Raw genomic sequence first — 23,210 nt, 5'->3', positions numbered from 1 at the left:
TTTTTTTTTTTTTTTTTTTTTGCCCCCCCCCGAACATGTGAAGATTGCGTGGTTTATTTCTTCTATCTTTATAATTTAGGTTATGGAAACTTCCTAAGCTTGTAATGTTCTGAATTTGACACTGACTCCAAGTAGTTCAGAGCTTCAGTTCTAATGAGGTCAGTGAGCATGGCAGATATTTATTAGCACCCTGTGTGAATTAGGCCATACTTTCAGGTTGTTATTTCAACAACCTAATTATATCGAGGCTTGATATTCCAATTTACTAACTAATACTGACTCCTGTAATGGATAGTATGCAGACAAACTGCTGCTTCTGACAGCACCACTGAGAGCAACAAGCCTGATCGCTCAGACATCCGTGAAAGCAGCCTAACTGACAAGTAAAAGGCAAGAAAAAGAAAAGGAAAAAAAAAAAAAAAGAAAGAAAAGAAATGAAGGGAAAGTTACTGTTACAAGAAAAAATGCCAAGATGCCTTACTATGTTGTTTTCTACTGTTCTGAAAACAGCACTATTCTGTATCAGGTCTCACCATCTGCAGTCTTCAGGTTAGTGCCTTTTATATGCTTATGCAGCCTGACCTATTCCCAGTAAATGTGACTGTGCTCTGCTACTCTTTTTGACTAGAAAATAATACAACTTTATAATAGATAAGAGTTATAATCAGTTTAGAGTATGTGTGTCCATTTTCTAGCTTGTTTGAAAAGTTAACACTGAGCAATTTAACTTTAGAGATGGCTGGGAATTTTTCAATGTTGTTCATCAGAAGATAGCAGTAATGCCAAACTCAAGTGTGATGAATGTCTCAAAGACAAAAAACCCCCATTTTATTCAGTTTTGAGATTGTTAAGGATGTTTTTGAAACAGAGAATCCAGCTTTATGTTGAAATATGTTTAATTTTGAAGAGTTACACAAATTATAATAAACATTGAAAATTATCAAAATTAAACCTAGATCTTTTAAAATGATTGGCATAAAATTGTTTCTTTACCTGATTTTTAAAATTTCTTTTGCCTGAACCTTAGAGATTTTTTTTTTTCTTTTAATTCTAATTTGAGACAGAAGCATTCCTGGCAATCAGTTCTGCACTGGAAAATTATTACTGAGGTTTTCCTAATGTTATCTATATCTAACATATCTGTACTCTTCTGCTTGTTCTCTATACTCCTGTGACTGCTTCTTTAACATGTCCTTTAGAGACTATCCCCTTGCTCTGTACCATGGGGATGCTGCAGAGCTCTATGCCTCACCTCAGCCTCTTCACCATCTCTGTCTCTGGGCAGTCCTTGCACACTCCTTAAAGTCTTTAAGTTCTCTTATATCTGTTTTTACTGTCAAGTAAACAGCTCTTGCTGACTGCATCAGGTTTAATCTTCTCTAAGGTTCCACTGTGACTTTTTTCAAATACTGTGAAGACGTAGGATACAGGTAGTTGAGCAGTGCATGCCGCATGCTAGCACACAGGAACATTCTGCATTACATGGAATGCATTGTTTGGAGCTGGATGCTGGGACATCTGGAGGGAAGCATCCGTGAGGGGCTCAGCTCTTTTGTGGTTTGAACTCAGAGGGAGCTTGCACAAAAGTGAGGTGCTTGGGGTTCATACCTTGGGACAGATGAGCTGATCTAGTAGTTTGCTGGCTTCTGCTGCTGGTAGCCTTGCGTACCTAGGTGGTCCTGCCTCCTTCCTTGCATTGCACTTGTTGGTGGTCTGATGCCTTACTGAGCTGACTTAGCTCACCAACCCAACAGAAAAACAACCCAAAGAGAAAGGGTGGTTGGAGTGCTAGAGTGCCTCAGCCAACTCAGGAGTATCAACCTCAGATATGTATTGGGAATCAGAGATGGACAGTGTAGCCTCTCTGAGAGGTATCACCTCATGACTCCTGCTGAGTTCTTCCAACGCTCCTGACTTTAGCAGAGAATTATGGTTAGCACATCATCTTTAAAAGCCTGCTAAAAGCTCATCTGTCATAGCAATCACAGCACTTCTCTTTTTATGTCTTTCACATCCTATCCTCATTGTATCTATCCTGCCTTGCTTGCTGCCATAGTATCAAGATTCTTGTTTCTGATTAGCCTGTGATATGGGCCTTCTTTAGAACTTTAATTAAATTCTTGGTTGGTCACAGTTATGTTCCCTTTATCCTGCTGTTCATGCTTGGGCAGGATACAAACTTCTGCAAAATGAACACATTAACTGTCTTCTAATCTCTCCTTAGAACTATTTCTCAGGGTACTTGTGTGGTTAACACAGTGCTGGGCTGAGCTCATCTCAGGAGCTTAAACAGGAATATGCACAGCATGGGAAAGAAACAGAAGGGATTAGAGGGTGTGTGGTTTCCCGGAGTGGTGTACTGAAATCTCCATGGAGAAAAACTATATAACCTCTAGAGGTCCCTTCCAACCTTAGTTCTTCTATCATGGCCCTTCTTTTTTTTATTGTGTGGTCTCTTGTACTCTGTTGTCTCTTATTTTTCACTTTGTTTCCTTGCTTTGAGTTCAAGGTCTTTGAAACTGTGTCTCTGTTACATACAGTACTTTTACATATTTAATATGTAAATATATTTAAAATATAACTTTAAATACATATATAATTTTTTTTTTCATATAGTCTACTTTTTTTTTGCCAGATTAAATTTTCCTGTCCTTACTTAGGTTGATTAGTACCTTCTCATCAAAAGTCTTGCTGCAAGTTTTGATGGGACAACTCCTGAAGGGGAAGTACTACTTCAGCACCTAAGGATAGCTGAATCAGACCCTGAGTGATGTCAGGTGCATTGCTGTGGAAGTAATTTTGTTACTAGAAACCATTAGATTCAGGAAAGGGGTGAAAACTGTTGATAGTATTCAAATATGCCAGTCTTGGTAAGAGATGATAACGTACCAGGATGTGATTGACAATACAAATTTTAACTGAAAACACTTTAAATATTTTAATGATGGAGAGCAGCAGCCAACGTCTAGCAAAAATGATTAAAAAAAAAAAAAAGTATCGAGTCAGAGTTTGTAACCAAAGTTGCCTCTGTGACACTTTCTAGAGAAGGCTTTAAAAAGGTATCAGTTGTTATTATCCACCAGCTTCAACCCAGCAATAACAGTTTACCCTAAGGCTGTATCTCCTTAGCTATGTAGTCTTCTAGCTTGAACTGGGAAGTGGTCAGGGAGGTTTTGCAGTTTGAGCAGTGACCCATCCACATGAACAACATGTGGGGTGTTACCTGAGTACCCCAGAAGTGTACTCTAGACTTACACTTCCCCACATGGGATTGACAATCTTTTCTGCTGCATGGGACATAGCTAAGTAATTTCTAAGGGAAGGGCAAAAGAAAGAAGGAACTGAAAGCTATGGGAGAGACTGACCATGAGGGCTGCTCCAGATGTTGCAACCTGTGGAAAATAAGGCAGCAGCGAGGCAAAACAGGGGAAGGACTTCAGTGTATATGGAGCAACATGGTTACCATAAGCAACTTAATCTATTTTGGGGGAGCTAATCATAGTGTCAGTAGCACAAAGGCATACAAATCTGGTTCTACTGCAACTTTTGTACTTGTCAGAAAGCATACAGCTTGATCATCCTCTTACAGGCACATAGTAATAATTGTCTTTCTTTTTACTTCCTGCTCTCTCATGTTGTTGTTGTTATTACAAAATGTTGCAATATTCTTAGTGAGTTCTCTGAAGTCTTAGTAGCCTAGTAATGAAAACATGAGTGGAGATAACATCAACACATAAAGTGAAATAAATGCTTAAAACTGCATGATGTCTGTAAGAGTAAATTAAGTGATTATTATTTTACATCTGGTCCAGTAAATGGCATGTATTGTAATAAACAGCAAAAATGCAGTCATAGCAGTGGGAATACATTGTTTTACCATGGCTTATTGATGTTCTGCTGTACAGAAGAATGAAAGAGAGCTTAAGTATGGTTTTGATAAAATACTGTATCTTGGAACCTACCCTTTAAATTGTTTTTCTTTTCAACATGAACTTTATTTTTTTTTTTACCTTGTAGTTATACAGTACTCTTTCCACAGTCTGACCTTTTTCTTTCACAGTCCTTCTAAAAGCATGTCCTGATCGGTACACACTCTGTAGACCCCATTGTCTGCTGCAGCAAGTTGATACCTGCTATAATTTTCTCAGCTTCTTCTTTTTCTTGGAGGCTTCCTCTCTGTTTGCCTTTTATCATGTTCATTCATTTTCCTCTTCCTTTTCTCTGGGGAAGCCTATAACAATATAGTAAGAGAAATATGATAACTTGCTTCAAGTAGATAATTCAAAATTAGTATCTGGCTTGCTTGGTAAGTGAGACAAGAAAAAAAGTAAGTTTTGATACATCAGAATGCATCTGGTAAAGTCTTAATGCAACAACAAAAAACATCACCTGTACTTCTGGGAGCAATGGCCAGCCCTCAGCTCCCTCAGCAATAAATCTGGCTTCAGTTAAATGAATTTCATGTTCCACTGCTGTGTTCTATTGCTCCCTTAGGTTAAATAAAACCATTGCTTTTGCTGCTGCTGCAGTCAGTGATGTTATAGAACTTTATACTTTGGTCTGAGCTAAAAGATTGCAGTTAACTTCGGGTGATGATGATGATGAAGAGAAGTCAAACTCTTTTTTTCTATATCATTTAATCTCATCTTGAATTATCTGTATGTCACCAGAAACACAGCTTAGATCTGTTGTCTCTTCACTAATCTGTTTATTTGTGTGATTCCCAAATTATCTGCCAAATAGACAACCATCTGAAGATTTCTTAACTGGTTTTTGTAAAAAATTGTTAAAAACTTGTATAGAATCTTTTGCTAATACTTAAGCTTCTAATGCTTCCCAAATTTTCTCCTGGTTTGGAAAAAATACTTTATTTCCCTGGGCTTATGTTTTCCATTATTGCAGGTAAGTTAGCAAACAGGTTAGCAAAATTGAGACAGTTTGACAGACTTCTCTCAGCTTGTGAGAAGCTGATTGCAAAAGAGGAAAGCATGTCTCAGACCTCCTGGTGACAGCTGTCACAGAGGCAGGAGGCATGGCTTATTCTCCCCAAAATAAGCCTGTTGATTTGGAAGCTATAATGAAGCTGACCATCAGTCACTGACAATGGATGATTGGTAGGAATTGAGAAAGATCTGTTTCAGGGAGAAGGAATCAAGAGTAAAAAGTTTCTGCTAGTGTCTTCACTTCTCTTAGGAGGATGAAAGGGACTCTCAGGGTGTCTGCCCTGCCAGGGACCAGGGAAGAGCACCCAGACCTTTGCCATTGCAGAACAGGCAGGGTGCTGATTGGTCAGCAGCCAATGTCAGCTGAAGATACTGTTTCCTATTAAGTTAAAAAGTTCAAGTTGTGCTCAGTTTTCAACGCACATAACCAATTTACTACTGGTATGAAGAGATGGTACTCCATTGTCTTCTATGAACTGACCTATGTTTATGCTGGTGGTGAATTGGGCAAAATATATTAATTCCAGCTTGATCACAGAACCTTTGATTGAATTATGTTTTTCTCTGTTTTCTCATGAAAGGCTACATCTGGTCATGTAGGAATAGCTTGTAACAACACTGAAACATGAATTATTTGATGAACTACTTAGGACTATTCACTTAATGCATAATAATCCTATGAACATGTTAATGAGCAGCAATTCTCTGATGATTAAACTGCTTTAAAATTTCTTTGTACTCATATGTCATTAGAATGAACTTGGCACTTTTAAAGCATCCATTATTCATCATGTTCCAGTGTTGCATCTGACTGTGTATCACTTTAATTTCACTCACTTAACAAAGCCGTCTATTAATTACAATAGTTTGAAACATGTTTTCTAAATCAGAAAACCCCTAGTTAAATATACAGCGTTACTTATCTTTACAAGTATAGTAGAGCAAAAAGTAACATCTCAAATTGTAATTACATATTTAGTGCATTTGAATATGCTAACTAAAACTAAATAGATGCTTTAAGAAAAATCTTTTTTGAAGTCAGTGGGGGAAGCAGGATAGGTAAAACACCTTGCTGAAAGAACAAGGTTGACTTCTCTTTCTAAAATAGTTCAGCAAACATCTTCTCAGTAATCCTTTTTCACATTTGTTCATTGTCCTGATCACTCAAGAAGCAGAGAAGGACATTATTATTGGAAATATGAATACTTAGAATTTTTTTTTTTTTTTTTAATGGAGGTTTCCAGCTTCTCCCATGTTTGTTCATTTTACAAGTTCTGGGTCCTTACATACATTGTGAACCCCATTAAATCCCACATCAGCTTTGCTCCTTTTTTAATCTATGTGTACTGGCTGCTTCAGAAGTGGTTCTTCACTTCTCAGCAAGCCCAAGAGATGTGTCTCAGAAGGTACTGGACTGCTGAATGACTCTATGTTTGAGGATTTTTGACTCATGGGCTCTATGGGCTCCATCTCCTGTAAGCAAAAGCAGCTTTTGTCAGAGGAGTTAGACAGAATTGCAGCTAAATGGACCACTTGAAGAAGTATCAACAGAAATGCATTTTCTTTTTAGTGTAGCTACATCAATTTCCAGTTGAACTAATAAAATTCTGGTAAGTAACAGTGGAAATGGGCTAATCACCTCCATACAAGCCAGAAGTCTTTATTCTCAGAGTGCATGAGAGTCTTGTAAAACACACAAGCAGTTTTGCTGTAAAAATATTTATTTGGCTTGCTAGGAAAATGTCTTACACTGTGCTTATTTCTCACTGATTTTTTGATCAAGTGTTTTTAACACATTCTATTTTGGTCTGTTGCTGAAGTAAAGTGTTTGAACAGATAGCGAAGGTTTATGAATGCTTTCCTAGTAAGCAATAGAAATGGACAGTCCTTGGTCATATTACCTCTTTTGTCAGCTATTGGTACAGTAAAAGTCAACGTATTAATGATCAGCATACAGAATTGTTAAAATAATGTAATTGTTAAAATAATGTGAATGAACTGTGTGTAAAACAAATGGTACAATTGCATGACAAGAGGAAGATACTGAAAAGGGTTGGACTTGGAAATATTTAATTAATCATTGGTCTCTCTGTGTTTGGCTAAGAATGTTGATGGAATTAGAATAAACTAAGAAACCCAACCGTGGGCTCGCTTTTTTACATTTCTGTCTCTTCCTGTGAATCACAGTCCTTCTCTGTTCATAGCCCAATAAATAAAAGTTAGTTTGCAATGAGTTAAGAATTAATTGCAGAGAATTTATACTAAAACATTTCAAAACTGTATTGGTATATAGCTTTTTCATCAATCTTTCCTTAAAAAATGGCAGTTTATGGCACATGATATTTAGTGCGTCATCTATGACAGTATGAAAATTGAGTTAGTGGTGTCTCAAGCTTTTGTACACCTTTTTATGGTCAGACTTTTTCAGGTACGTTAAGCTTTTCCTTCCAATTAACCTTAATAGTGTTTGCGATTATATTGCTAGAGCTTTGGTTACTTTTGTGTGTAATTCAACCTATGAAAGGTCTTAAGTTGTATATGGAAATCATTCTGAACTGTTTCTTGCTGAGAAGTTGTTATTTACAATGCAAATAATCTACAGTTTCTACAAAATGCTAGGTAACAACTTTTAAAAAAACTTAAATAATATGTCTGTATTTCTTTAACACACAGCCCCTGTTCTCCCTGGGGCATATCAGCAAAGCCAGTCCCAAGGATATGGATACATGCACCAGACCAGTATGTCGTCCATGAGGTCCATGCATTCACAGCCTCATTCAGCAGGTCTGGTGAGTATTTGAATTAAAGAACAATTTTATTTGGTAAGCAACATCATCAGCTATTGTGAAATCTCTTAAATATGAGTGAAGCGGTGCCCCTGAGTTCTGTAGTTGGACTATTTGACTGTACTAATCCTAAATGTAAGTGATAGTCCTTGTGTATAAAAAAGATTAAGTGGCTGAGGACAGTGGCAAGAACTTTTATGTCAGAATGCAAAAAAAAAAAAAAAAATCTCCATAAGAAAGAGAAATAACTGAATCTTCTAGCTACTGAAAACAAATAGTAAATGCTTGGACAGTATTTCACAGGCTGAGCTTTGATGTTATGCTCTGTGATGAATTCAGTCTCGTAGCACTGGATTGAAACCACTGATCTCTTAAGATCACCCTGTTGGTTTAAATTTGTTTCAAACTTTTTGACTTGCTGATTTTGTACTAGCAGACTTTGTGCCTATCCATATTACTCATTTCTCCTTGTATAAAGCTAGCTCTCAGATTCTATATTGGTATGCCCTTTCTCGTTCAGCAGAAGAGTCATGTACCCACTTGTGCCCTATCCAAATCAAGTTACACTGCTGGGCATCTGAGAAGAAGATTTATCATGAAACATGGCCACAGTCATTAATTTCTTAGTTGTGGTGGATGGGAATGTAAAGCTGGAGTGAATATTTCATTTTAGAAGTAACTGATCATGGAAGGAGAGATGAATGGGTTTAGGAAATTAAACTTTTTTCTTTTTGAACTCTTTAGATATAAAGTTCAGTTTTAATGGTTATCATACCACTGCCTATTCATAGTTCAGATCCTGTCACCTTTTGCCTTAAAAATATCAACTTGTAATTTTGAATTTTGAACTATTTGGAATGGATGAATATTTACTACTTCTATCACCTTTTTTAGAGATGAAGAAGTATTTATGTACCAAATATAGAGCTTGCTGAGCTGAAAAAAAGCTGTTTTCAAGATTAGCTGAAACTTGTATTTGTGTTTAAGACTGAAATTCCCTGGCATTTTGTGTTGTAAAGACCATGACATTCTGTGGGATTTGGGTGTTTTCAGGCTTTCCAGTATCTCAGCTGCTTGGTGGCTAAGGGGGGTAACTTGCTGGGGAGTCTGGGATACAGATACCTGCTTCTTTGTGTGAGCCAGTAATCTGAGAAACTCTTTGGACACCTGCATGACAGCTGTGAGGCAGCTGATACTGAAATCAACCATCAATTTTCAGGGATATCACAAGGCACTTGGGGAGATGGCTGCTTTCCAAAAGGGCCAGAGTCCAAAAAATGGGAGACCTGGAAGCCTGGGCTTTGACAGCAGATTTGGTAGTCAGTGGGGAGCAAAACGACAGCCTTCAAATCCAGCATGTAGAGAACGGAGATGCCCACAAATCTCGAAATGCACGTAGGAGTCTTCCCAGCTCTCTGGGCAGGAGATGGCTACTATTTCCCTAATATCTCTATCTCCCACTGACTTATCTGTTGGGCTGCCTGTTGAAACAATATAATTTAAATCATCCTGAAAATCATTATTTGCCTCTCCTTCCAGAACTGGGAATGTGAAGGTAATAGGAAAAGGAAGGGAGTGAAGTTAAAGGATTTAAAAAATAAAGGAATGACTGAGTGTCTCCTTTCAACGGGATTTCTTATCCCTTTGGTGAAACTGTTGTCATTTGACATTCTTTTAAGTGATAATAGGGAAAAAAGGAAACAGCAAACATCATAGTTTGAACAGATTTTGTTGCTGTTAAAAACTGAGTGGGTTTCCTTGAAGACAATAAACCCCAAACATTTTGAGAGGGAGAAAATCAAGGACTGCTGGCTTGGTGCTGACTGCTAACCTGCCAGTTTGGTGAGGAAGACTGAAGGAGTGTGATCTTTTCATCCCCCAGAGTGATGATTCTGCTCCAAAAGAGTCTTCTTGGATACAGCTAGAAACCTGACATGCTCCCTTGTCTTTCCACCTTCACACCAAAAAAACAATCTTTTCTTTAGCATATGCAGTTTATCCAGGTGTGCTGGGCATGTTACACTCAGCTATTGTAACGGCATAAGGAGTTCCCAGTGTGTGTTCAGGGAAACCCCGGGTTGGGGATATGTTGGGGATTTGCACAGACTGAAGATGGAAGACAACCTTGGAGTGCTTTTCAAGTGCAGTGTAGACATGCCCTAGGAGATCTGACAAACTTACACAACATTAGGTTCATGACTTCCAACTGCCTGTTTGGTTCTGGGCCAGGAGCAGTACTGCCAGAGATACAGCCTTGTCTGGCTAAGCCAGGCAGAGTGAAGAAAGAAGTAAGAGAAGAAAGTAAGAGAGGAAAGAGATGGGAGGAAAGAAATCCCAGACTCAATACTGATCTCAAAGCACAAGTGGTTTTTGAGACTTAGCTAAAAGCAGTGGAGGTGGCAAAGTCATCCATCAGTGCCTGAGTTTGGCCAGGACATCTCTAGGGCAAAAGTGATTAAGGTCCCATGGGTTATATCAATGGGTGGGGATGACTGGAGAGTTAACTGCTGTAGTAAAACCTATGCCTTTCAACTGTTTTATTGCATTATCAAATCAGGGACCCAGGAGACGTAAGTTCATTTTACAATCATGTCCACCAATTTCCTATATTGAGAAATAGAATCTTTCTAATTTCTAATTTTTCAAATTTTGGTTTATTTAATTTTGAGCTGTGTTTTGTATCAGACATGATCCTAACACATTCTTTGGGTAGATTTTTTTTGCCACATGAACTGCATTATTTTCTGATTCTTAACTTTTACTCACTTTCTATGAGCAGTTCTGCATAATGAGCTGAATTAAATTGTTGCTTAGAGTACAGAATGTTTTATAAGAGACCCCTGAAGGCTGTTTATCTCTTTGGAAAATGTTATTTTTTTATGAGAGTGTTCTCTTTAAATAACTAAAAGTGGTAGGAAAACAAAACCTAGGTTGCAAATTAGCTTTCCTTGATAGCTGTTCTATGCGAAGGATGCTGCAACAGGTACTGCTCCTTGTGAGGAACAGTCCGTAGAATAAATATAAACTGGTGGATGAAGTGGAAACATGCATCTGTCAGCTCACATCTGGCTGGGGAGCTGGGAATATGAGAGCTGGGCTTCAGTTCTTCATATGCACAAGACTTACTGTTCTGTCTAAGCAGTAGTTGCAAGTTAGACTTTTGGGGAGATAAGTGAGTATTTGACTGTTTTACAAAACCCTAACCTTTTCTTATACCCTCTTGTGCTCTCAGTACCTGCTAAACTCACTACTGACAGAGGAATAATTCACTAAAATGCATTTTAAAAATCCCTGCTTTGAGTCCTTTAAGCATTGTGATTCTCAATTATATAGCCCAGACTACACTCTGAAGTGATAATTAGGCATTAAATGCTAACAGGATTATTATGGAGATTTCTCCTGACAGGCATTTAGCACCTAATTAGGTGTTAAGGCCATAAATTTAGGTTTCTCAGCAGCATTTAGGGCCCTAATAAATTTTTTTAAAGTTTGAAATTATCAGCTTGTCTTCACAACTGTGCCACCACAGTGATGTAGTCAAGCTGCCTTAAAGGAGACAGCAGCAGTATGTCCTATAATGTGATGTTCTAAGGGTGAGTGGGCATCCTTCTGGGTGAGCAAAAACTTCTCGGTTTTTTTTTTCCAATTATGTGTTTGTTTAATAAAACATTTAATCTTTCCCCCCAGTCTTTACCCATTTAAGGGAGACATATAAGCGTGCCTCATACCAGATATGGACTTACTACCATTTTTCTTAAATGGACATTTTTTTGAAATAATTTGTTTAAAGGACTAACTGCTGCTGAGCTTGTTGTAATAGCATATTTTTCACTGTTTTTTTGGAGTTAATTTCAAGGTTCAGTGGAGAGATCGGTTGAAATAGTTGGAAAAAATAAGATTCTCAAAGGCAGAGACCATTCCTTAGAATTTCCTGATGGCTAGTTTTCTAGTTTGTGAATCTTTAAGGAATTTTCAATGATGATAGAACCTTCCCAACTAGTTTCTTCAATTTAGTGCTTGAAAAATGATGCTTTTTTTCCATCACCTTCTATGAATCCTTGGAAGACATTAAAGAACCACCAAAAAACCACATATCTTTGGTTGAAAATCGCTCTTGGTCACAGCCTGTAGGGCAGCAACATGACAAGGCATGGCAGAGAACAATTATGCATGGCAAGATTCAAATACAGTTCAGAATAGGCTTGTCAGGAAAGATAGTGGTCTCCGGTGTCTAACCAGGAGTTTTCTCTGTAGTGTTTAATCTGCTGTACCAATGATAAAGGCAGAATCAAGACAAAAAGTGTATTTCTAACATGGGAACAGTAATAATGAGTCGCCCTATAATGTTTGGGTTAGATGATCCTACATTTCCAACATGTAAAAAATGGCCAACTCACTGTGTGTGAAGGAGTCCCCGTCTTTTCTAAAAATAATTTAATAAAAAACCCCTCAGAAAAACTTACATGAAATGGACTAAAACTAATCCAAGAGTTGTTTTCCTCACCTGGAAAGTAGAACAAAGTTTACTGTCTCTTAAAAGGTTCAGACAGTAGTACTAGGCATTAACTCAAACATTGACTGTTTTTACCTTTTTTCTCATTAAATCATTGTACCAGAAAAATTCAGCTAGATTTGGTAACATATGAAAAATTGCTGTTGACATATGAGAAATAGGGTAAGGAAAAGAAAGTACTCCTGGGAATTTTAAAAAGAGATAGTTTTGTTCTGCTCTTAAGATACAAGGGGAGACTCTCTTTCCTCCAAGTTTGAAAATCCGCTTTGAATCCCAGTAAATTACAGCATTTTATTGGTTAAGAGTGGAAATAAATACTCTATTTAGAAAGAAAAAATTGAAATCTTGGCCTACAGTGGACAGAGGTGTAGAGAAATTTGGCTTAGCTAATGATAGGATTTTGTGTTCTGCTTAGATCAATCTTTTATCTGAATATACAAAAATGAATATTCATAAAACTTATTTTTGCAGACTTTTTGAGATCTTGTTTGTCTTTTTTTTTTCTTTAGATAATAATATATTCCTAATTCTTAATTTGGGGTAAAATCCTAATGAAATGAAGGACATTCAGTGAGATGGCAAAGTTAATGACCTGGATGAAGACTATGTTTCTTGTCTGTAGTGAAGACGCAGGAGAAGCTATTTGGGAGTCATGCAAATACAGAGCGGAAGCACAGTTAGCCATGGATGGATGTAGTGAACTGTTACTAGTGAATATATGAAATAACAGTTAGAATATTTCAAGAGGCAGTGAATGGCCTGAAATCTGTTTGTATGAGGGCTTTCGACTTTTGTAGATTCACAAAAATAGTTACTCAGGAAAAGGGTCTGTATTAATTGAATATTTGACAGGGTAGAGGGTGTACTGTTTCTTTTCAACAGGTAACTTGTGATTTCTCTCTCTGCCTTTCTCCCTCTGTTCTTTGTCTGTCTCTTTTCATTTTATTTGTGCAAAGAAGAGAAGGAATCTATCTCTGTTTAGGCTCGAGACTTTACAGCCATGTTTTCTTTCCTTCAACAGAGAACGTACAGAGCTATGTATGACTACAGTGCTCAAGATGAAGATGAAGTTTCCTTCAGGGATGGTGATTATATCATCAATGTGCAACCAATTGATGATGGCTGGATGTATGGTACTGTTCAGAGAACTGGGAAAACAGGAATGCTTCCAGCAAATTATATTGAGTTTGTTAACTAATTTTTGTCTCTAGTCCTTTGAGCTTTGTTATGATTTACTCAAAATCTAACCTTTTAGAAAAAGTCAGAAGAATCTTTTAAGAGTACACGTTCATTACTTTATCACTACTATAACAGTCTGCATTCTCACTCAGAATCCAATTTGGAGTCCTTTCAAGTAAAGATAAATAATCAACAAGAAGCTCAGAGCTTTGAAAACAGCATTGCTTATAATAGTGCTCCCTCAAAACGAAAAACATATATGGAAGCCTGGTGCTGCTAATCTTATAAAGATTTCAGTCAATTCACTGTAAAGGGGAAATACCTTTTCCCTATATCTTAAAGATATTATTTCTCTTTATAATAAGCATAAGATCGAATAAATTCTTATGGCACTCTGAAGTTACAGGAGGTTAACCACTGAGTTTGAACACATCTTCAAATTATTAGGGAGATGATTAGTGTTTGAGCAGTTAGCATCCTAATAAAAATGAAAATGTTGAGTAGGTAATTCAGTCTTTTGAAATAATGATAAGTAATATGCTGGTAAAAAACCCCCAAACCAAACCAAAACAAAAACCCCAAAACAAATAAAAACCCCCTATTGCCCAGCAGCCTCACAGTAAACAAGTCTATTTTGACAGCAAAAATTTCCTGACTCTCGCATACCCACGTTTATTCCTCGATTACTCATTTTTTCTTATTCCCAACAGTGATCTCTTCTATCAGCTTTGCTTGCATCCCAGTCCATCAGTTAGATCCATGCCTGGATTCATGGTTCTTCAGTATCTTTTTCACAGAAAATTCCTTGCAAAGACTATCTACAGTATAAAACCTGTCAGCTCTTCTGTTTCCTTATAATAATACTTAGCATTTAAATAGAAACTTCCATTAGGGCAATGTACAACCAATACTTCATGTTAGTTCCTTTACCTTCACCTGTACTGCTGTAAATAGCCCTTGTGAGGCCCCAGTGCTGTGCAGTCGCACAAAACCTGCAGTCACATCCCTCCTTCTTGTCACAGGTAACTCGCTTAATGACTGCTTTGCTGATGAGCTAATGTACCTACCCCTGCTGCAGAGATACTTGCACCTCCACTGAGGAATGGAGAAGAGCTCTGGTTATTGTAGTGCATTTCAGCTCAATGGCCTGTTGCTTCAGTTTCCTCCAAAAATCTTGGTGATCAAACAGTGGGTTGTATGCTTACCAAATGATTAATGATGGAGAAATATTCTGTTTTCTTTTACTGATTTCATCTTTCTCATAACTAATACCAAAAGGAAAACTAACCAAACAAGTCCAACATACTCTATACCATCATGCTTCAGTTTAGCCATCCGTAGACAACAGTAAAAATATTTTGCTGACAAACCTTCACATATGCTATTTGATGTCCATTCACTTATGATTAGAACTGAAGGATGCAGGTAGCAGTCTGTGAGGCTGAGGGGAGGGTCAAATAACTGGTGACATAATGGACCTGTAACAGGAACTGTGTCAGTAGGGTTGAGTCACAGGGAAGTTGCTTTTGCTTTGATTGGGTACCAGGAGGGTGCCACGTTCCCTCCCAGGGAGAAACTCAGGGAGGAAGGACAAAAGAGCTAGAGATTCATATGGGAACCTACTCATGTGGATGCATGCGTGTGTAAGGAAGAAAATGTTTTTGCTAATACTATAATTTTGGTGTTCAGCCATGTGCTAGAGAAGTTAGTTTTGGAGTAGCTCTCACAATGTTGAGCCTGTGTAAACTTTCTTCCATTTCCGAAATTTCTGAAGTAGAATTAAATATAGAGTTTATAGACAGTTTTGTATTTCTCATTTCACAAAGTAAGCAAGCCTGCAATATCTATTTAAAGAAGGAAAAGTTATGACTTTGTTATGTCAACTGAAAGTTGTCAATGCAAATACTTGCTAGTTCTATTTTTGCACACAATTAGGACTTGGAAAGCTTATGCAAATTTTTAGGTGTTCTTAACATGGGGCTGATCCCAACTGCCAAAGAGACAGTGGAATCACTGCATAAAAAACTACAAAAATGTACATGACTGTGGAATTGCCCATGGTTTTTTGTCAGCTGCCTAATTTCAAGGCTAAAGCTGACCAGGAGCATCTAACTTCAAAAATGTGGTTTAAAACCAGGGATGTGATACTGTAAATATGCAATCTCTATGGGTCATGCTGCTGTCATTTAAAATTCTTGAAAGTTTTGCATATAGAGCTGTTGCTGCAACAGACCCTTATGCATTACCAACGACTTCCACATTAAATTAGCAGGCTTTGCAAGTCAAATGGCTTTTTCAAAAGGCTGATGTGGTGAGCTGAGCTAGAAGCTCTGAAACAAGCAGTCTACTTCTCCGTTGGTTTTCATCACCAGTTATCAACAGCAAGCAGCAGAATGCCATCTTATGATGGCTGGCAAATTTTTGTGATGATGCCTGAGGTAGAATTGATTATCACTTGCTGCTGTGCTGCTCTATTAGCTGTGTAATGCTGACAACAATAAAAAACAATTGTCAGTTTGGTAAGCAGATATGAAGTAAAAATATAGAGAACACATACTGCATCAAGTTGCAATTTTTAGTGACTTATAAAAAAGAAAGTCTCCACCTATATATACACTAGCATTCTTCCTAAGTGAGGAGGTGGCTTGCAGTGTTGAACACTGTATGTATAGTGAAAAGTAAATTAAAAAATGAGCATTTAATGACATTAGAGAGCTATATTATGCTAAACAATGAAAATAAAATTTCCTGTATGACTTCTGAATATTCATTATCCTGGCAAAACAGCTAAAGCAATTTGCAAAATAAAAAAGGTCAAGAAAACAAAACAGTATGTAAATTGTATTTCTCTTGAGAATGGTATGTCAGCAGAATTATTAAGATCTGTTTTAAGTTACTTATTGATGTAGTCAGGTTTTTATGTTGTATATGCTTAGTAATTTCTGTTCATATGGAATGGTTCCTGCTTTTTGATATAAAAGAAACTTTAGTCTCATTATGCAGCTTTGTTGTAAGCAGTGCTGTCAAAGGTCCAAGGTTATCAGAGTGCAATTATAGGAACGATTTTTAAGATCTAAAATTTGTAAAGTAGGGAAAATAAGTCAGCAAGTGAATTGTGCCAGCACAGGTTTTACAAGGCGTAGGTTGGAGCCTGTTGCATGCAGTGGGATATAGGGGTGAACAGATGTTATATGCTGTCTTGTCACCTTTGAAGTGTATAGTCCTTTTTAACACAGCATCTTCCTCTCACTGTACTTTTTTTCTGTAGACAACATTTTTCTGGGAAAGGAAAAGACTTTTAAAGGAGCCATATTTACCAAGATGTTCCAAAGTTCAGGTTGGAAGTTCACACATTCCCATTTTAAGTATTTTAGAAATAAAGAAGATACAATGTGCTGTAATTCTTGCTAACACGAGTATAAATATAGAAAACAACATAGAGCATATTCATACACATATATGAGAACAAATGGGTGCCTTGCTTTTCATTACTCTTTCTTGCCTGGCTAATCTTCATTTTCTAAACAAAGCTACTTACGGTTATTGCAGTTGTAATTTTTCATTATGGAACATTAGCATTTAATCTTGATGAAACAGGGTTTTCTTGATTACATTTGACATACCATAAACCACTTCAGCAGCCTGGGATTTGACAGAGAATCACCTCCCATGGATTATATTTTTGACAAATGTGTCCCTACCGAGTGTTCCTTGGGGATATGGAAGGTCTCCAATATTTGGAAAAGGTAATAATTCTAGTTTTTATTGTACAGTGACTGCGTGTCATCTTGTACAATGAAAAAGACATGACAAATACAGAAGTGCTTGGCAGAAAGTGGTACAGGGTATAAAATGTTAGATTTTAATTATGTTTATTAATACTTCATTTAAAATACAGAATATGCTTTAGTTAGTAAATGTTTAAATAATATACCGAAACAGACAAAAGATGCTGTTGAAAGAAGATCTCCAAACTGATGTGCTGGCAAATGCAAAGTACTGGTGAGCTGTAGAAGAACAAACCATTCTGCGATGCTTTAGTGATTTTCTCCAGCTTTATGCCATAGGAACCCCATCTCTCCTTTTGAAAGAAAACCTGAAAGCTGTATTTCCTTTATTTCCTAAACTGCCTGCACTACAACAGTATATTCAAAGGAATTTCATATGCTTCTTGTGTCTGATAAATAGAATTTGCATATTGTACTTAAGTTGTAATCCAGTTGGTGTTGACGTTTGTTTAATTATGATTATTTTTTTTGGGGGGGGAAATAAGCTATACTGTAGCATTTCAATCGTGTATTTAATATTACTATTAGAAACTGCTAGACCATTGGAAGACAGCAATGACTGTATTGACATTGATTAGCATGATGTGGAAACTCTCTCAGCTGTTGGTTTTTGCAGTGTGATATAAAAAGCAAAAATGAACCGCTGTGCAGTTTGGCTTATGTTCGCTTTCAAGTGTGTAAAGTTTTAGTTATTTTGCAAAACTGTACTGTATTTGGGAGTATACAGTTATGAAGGTAACAATTGTTTTTCAAAGGACAGATACACTTACTCTTGGATCATATGATGTATCATGTTAATTTGGCTTTTGTTATGCAGAAAGTTAACACCAGCTATTAAAATATATTTTAGTAGAAATGCTTTAATTCCTGTTTCTTCCTCTACACTGTGAATATTTAAGCCTTGGTGGACTAGAGCAACATCATGCTGCCCAAAGTACTAACCTATGCAAACTAGTTCACATTTTAGTTGATGTCACAGTGGATGTAACATAACAATTTATTTTGCATAACATTAAACGTCATTAAAATAAAATATTAAACCCAGCACTATGTATGTATTATATTCATGAACAATATGCTGCAAAGCTACCATACACATTAATATAAGCTATCTAAGATGTATATTGTTTTAACTAAGGATAATTTGAGTTTTCAAACTTAAGTATAGTATTTAGCATTATTATTCTTCAAGCTTGATCTCAGAAAATAGTTTCCTAAACCACCATTTTATTTCCGAAGTACCCTCTCCTGAGAGGGGGAGTTTGCTTTTTCAGTCTGTATTTGTAACGCTTCAGTGGAACAGTGAGTTACATGTCCCTTGGTTTGTTTAAATTAGCAAAGGCAATAGGTGAAGGAGGTCTGCTGATTTGACTGATACCGGTTTGCTGGTCTTTGAATGAGTGATTGGTTAGGAGTGCTCTCTGTGCAACACTAACGAGAATGAATTGGATTACTGGCCTCTTTAAGAAAATTTTATATACAAATGTGGTTCTTGAGTTATCTTTATTCACTTACACAAGTTTATTTTTACAACATTGTAAGAAAGTTTTAAGTTAAAATAAAATCCAGAAGTATTTTGGAACTGCTCTGCCTGTGGTTGAAGAGGATTATTATACTTAGGGGCATGTTTTATTTATTTGATTTTTAAGCATACAATCCAATGTACTGCATTAGAATCTTTTAATTTTTATCAAGTGTTAGTTTGAAGAAGGCTGTTAACAATGAATGAGGACAAATGGCAGCTACAAATGGAGCTATTTAGTTCATTCTAGGTAAGTGATGTACAGTTGCTACCACACTAATCTTTTCCTTAAGAAGTACATGTTAGCATTCCTGTGAAGTTTAATTAGTTACAGAGCTTTGATTCCATGTTCTGTGGTGCTTTTGTATATTGAAATGCTTCCAGTATAGCAAAATCCAATGTTTATATATACTGTAGCAAACAGCAGTTTTCAATAAGAAAAGAGATTTAAGAGCTGCCAAAATGGACCTCAAGCACTCAGAATGTGTTTTATTTGTAAATCCCTCCATAATCTGCTACAGAAAGAGTACTTGATTTTCTATTTCTATCCTAAATATATATTTCAGGTGAAGTTTCTCTTCCTGAGAGCCACTGATGTGAAGTTGGTAGGAGTCGTGTTCAGCATGTGAAGGATTACGTTCTTATTCAATAGCGGTGTCAAATCTAACAAATGACTGAAATGAAGAAGACTTTTCTGTCTTTACTGACCCCATAAAGTATCATTATCAAAAGGATCTATGTACTGACACTTGGAAGTTCTGTGGAGACCATCCATGCTGTATACTGGATTGGTTGAGAGTTTCTAGCTATCACTACTTTTAGGATACCCTCATTTCTGCTCTGTCACAGAACTGGGCTTTTGATTTTCTCTGTTGTGTTAATTAGCAAGAGTAGGCTGATATTACATAGAGTTCTCTGTGCTGAGGGAATAATTGCCCAGGGCATTGGCTGTGACAAGTATTGCCTGCCTTCCCTCCTCCCACTCAAACCACCAAGCCCAACAATGTTTCCAACCTTATACTGTAGTGTACCTCTCTCTCTTTTTTCCATGAAACTACCTTTGGGAAACACTGAAATGGTATCACCAAATGATCCAGATTTGGTTTTTTTTTCTTCCAAATAATTCCCTTTATCATTATTCTTTCAGTGATTCAGTTTATTGCACGACATCAGAACCAGTAATATCAGCATAAGGAAAGAGGTAGCATGATATGGTGTGAAGGCATGACTGAGTGAAAAGCCACAGTTTTCTTACTCAGGTTTTGCTGCAGAGGTTAGTGTAAGTCAACCATATGTCTGAGAATGCCAGCTGAACAACTAACCTATAAGCCAAGCAGTACTGTGTAGATGTGCTTGGCCTGTCTCTGTGCTTATGCCTGTGCTGTAGTGTCAGGAGTGACTATGGGGTAGTATGCAGATACCTAGTACAGCTTTTGAGCAATTAGTCTGAATCCCAACAGCAGGGCATCCACTGGCATATGGCATTCTTAAGGGCAAATTTATCCTTCCAGAAAATGAAACTTTGGATAGTACAGAGGGAACGAATTGTCAGTCGGTTTAAACTGCATGTTCTCGTTCCCTGCAGGAAGGAAATCCCTTGTGTACAGTTAGAAGATTGAGCCCCATGGCAGTGCAGCAAGTTCCTAACTCTGAACTGTGTGTGAGGTGAGATGATGTGCCACAGAGCTCACCTGCTCCACAAATTTGATACTGCATGATGTGCTGCGTGCTGGGCGTGTGTTTAACAATGACAGCAGAAACTGGAGATTCATATTTAATGAATGTCCTAAACAGAGTCTAGGAAGTCCTTGATTTTATATATTTTAATTTTGGTTTCCTTCTCACCTGCCTGCTGTTGTTAAAATCTACATATGGAGAGGCCTGTTCTCATGCAGAAGACTACTGGCTTGTGGCTTTGACCACTTGTGTCTGCAAACAGAGATCACCAGGTATTAACATCTGGGTCTTAAAATATTGCTTGGCATATAAATATCAATTTTCAATGATTTAACAAATGACAGCTTTTGTGATTGTTCCTTGATTCAAGCCAGAATTTTTCTGTGTTTTTCCTCTTCCTCTATCTTTCCTCTTTACATGTTTACAGCCTATGGGACTGTGTTGCTTTGGACAGCAGCTTTTCCAGGATGCAAAGGAGATATTTTTAAAAGGCTTCTCAAGGCACTGAAAATAATTTAAATTGCTTGAAAAATGCTAGAGTTATCTACCCATTAAGCTCTCCCTTCCCCGGCAGTTGTACACTAGCTTCACTGTACATAGAATCATAGAACAGTTTGGGTTGGAAAGGACCTTTAAAGGTCATTTAGTCCAACCCCTGTGCAGTGAGCAGGGACATCTTCAACAGGCTGCTCAGAGCCTCATCCAACGTGACCTTGAATGTTTCCAGGAATGGGGCTTCTACCACTTCTCTGGGTAACCTGTTCCAGTATTTCACCACCCTAATTTTAAAAAATGTCCTCCTTATATCTAGTCTCAATCTACCTTCTTTTAGTTTAAAACCACTACCCCTCTTGGCCTTTTGCCTCCTTTCAGCCAGGTTCTGACATCTCTGTCACCCAACCCAATGGACTTGGAGCCTCTCCAGTCAGACCTTCAGACCACTCTCTGACCTCTGTATTTCCTGCTTTCAGGATTGGAACTTTAGCGTGACTCACCTCCCTGTTCTCCTGTCAAGACCTTTGAGCAGAACTCAAAGAATATTGCCATGTGCCCATTTATCCCAAAGGGTTACATTTCTGTTGTCTCAGCTGTGAATAATTCTTTGTGAAGAGTCCTCTTGATGGTGCTTTCACTGCCCCTCCTTGCCTCTAGGTATTTCTGGCTTCTGACCTCTGCTGCTGATTTCAGAAAGGAGGGAGATCGCAATTTTTGCTGTCTCACCAATACCTACATCAGTTCTTGTTAATTTCTTCTTCAGAGGATTAGCATATTCATTATGTTATCTCTGATTCTGGGCTGAACTCTAGATTCAGGAGCCTTTCTCTCTTCATCAGTGTTAGAGCAAAGGTCTTATGCCATATAGCTGTAGTGTGTTGTGGAAGCTGTGTAGATAGGCACTATCCTGCTTACAGAACCTGTCAGTTCTTAGTGCTGCTTGTTCTGAATTCAACAGGTGACAGGATCTTTGTGAGACACGATTATCTGTACCAAAATTCAGCCTTACTATAAATAAATGTAATTATAAAATAAACACTTTTTCCTGATTTATACTTCCTCTGACTCAAGGTGACATCAACATCTTCCAATTTCATAGCTTCTACTGACCTTAGGAAGCATACATCTAAAATGAATTAGATAAATTAGGTTCTAAGGGACTGTTCAGGCAGACCTTGATGACTGCAGCTATTATACAGTGTGGATATCTCAAGTTAGATGAGATAAATGGCACATCAGATCTTGCTGGCAAGTTGTTCAACTGAGCACTGAGTTCATCTATTTGAGTCACCCAGCTATTCAAGAGGCTGTCATTTTCATTTCTACTCCAACAGTTTAAAACAAATACAGGAATTAGATGATGATTATTTATAATCAGCTAGTTAGTTGTGCAGCTTGAACAGTTCCTCTATCAACATGTAAGTGGAGAAAGTGAATTGGATAGTTTTGACAAACCATGTGCAAGGTGGAGCAAGGAAGCAGGCTGAATGTTGGGCTATGCATTTGGATCGACATTCAGCATGCTTGCATTTCCAACCTTTCTGTTTTCTTCTAACTTTTTCAAAGAAGTAATGGGAAAGCTCTGCTCCAGCATGACTTACTGTGCTGTTAGACAAATTAGTCTTTAATGAAAGAATAGATTCAAGGGCAGGGGTGAGGTCTTGGAAGACATCATTTTACAGTTATTCTTTCAAGTCTTGAAATTACCAAGGTCCTGTTACTTAAATAAACTTTTACTTTGGTCCTCTGCATTTTCTATTGTCCCTCAAAATCCACTAAAATTATTTTACTCTGCTGTACTTTCAGTGTTGCATTCCTTGCAGCAGTTACCTTTGTGAAAAGGGAAAAAGACCAGAAATGTTGGAATACTTTAAGTAATTTTCTTTTCATACAATTTTTCATTGCTATGCTAAATAACATCTGTGAAATATCCTCCATTCCAAGGCCCTTTATTCCACCCTCAAGCAACATATCAAAACAGGTAACGTATTCCCTGTCCAAATGCCACTGGCCGTGATGCTCTGTTGCATAGCTGTGATTATTACAAAAAGGAGGACATGTGCTCCAATGACAACAGCTACAATCTTGACATTAGAGCAAGCACATAGCAAAGACTTCAGTGAGAGCTTACTCAGCTCGTCACTCCTTTGAAAAAAATAGCCATCACTATAGTACCAGTGCTATGTGAAAGCAGTTAAGTTGCAACTGTGCAACTTGGTTTATTTTCCAGATGCTATCAAGTAAACACAGCTGCAGCTGCTTTTGGACAGATTGATTTTAGATGTTTTGATTAGTTGTTGCCTATGT

General features: G+C 37.5%; 1 protein-coding gene across 1 annotated transcript in view; it reads left to right on the top strand.

Annotated features, from left to right (window-relative positions):
* Positions 1-13,844, top strand: part of NEBL (nebulette) — a gene marked incomplete at its 5' end in the record, with an annotated part of 77,372 nt that extends 63,528 nt beyond the window's left edge. The window contains 2 exons of the mRNA XM_010162064.1: positions 7,617-7,732; positions 13,264-13,844. Coding sequence (XP_010160366.1) covers positions 7,617-7,732; positions 13,264-13,440 — 293 coding nt within the window. The remainder of the gene's footprint in view (positions 1-7,616; positions 7,733-13,263) is intronic.
* Between the last annotated feature and the right edge of the window lie 9,366 nt (positions 13,845-23,210).

Source organism: Antrostomus carolinensis, unplaced genomic scaffold, assembly GCF_000700745.2.
Source record: "Antrostomus carolinensis isolate BGI_N321 unplaced genomic scaffold, ASM70074v2 scaffold612, whole genome shotgun sequence".
Classification (NCBI taxonomy): Eukaryota; Metazoa; Chordata; class Aves; order Caprimulgiformes; family Caprimulgidae; genus Antrostomus; species Antrostomus carolinensis.
The sequence above is the reverse complement of the archived record's forward strand: the minus strand, read 5'-3'. Positions and strand labels throughout refer to the sequence as shown.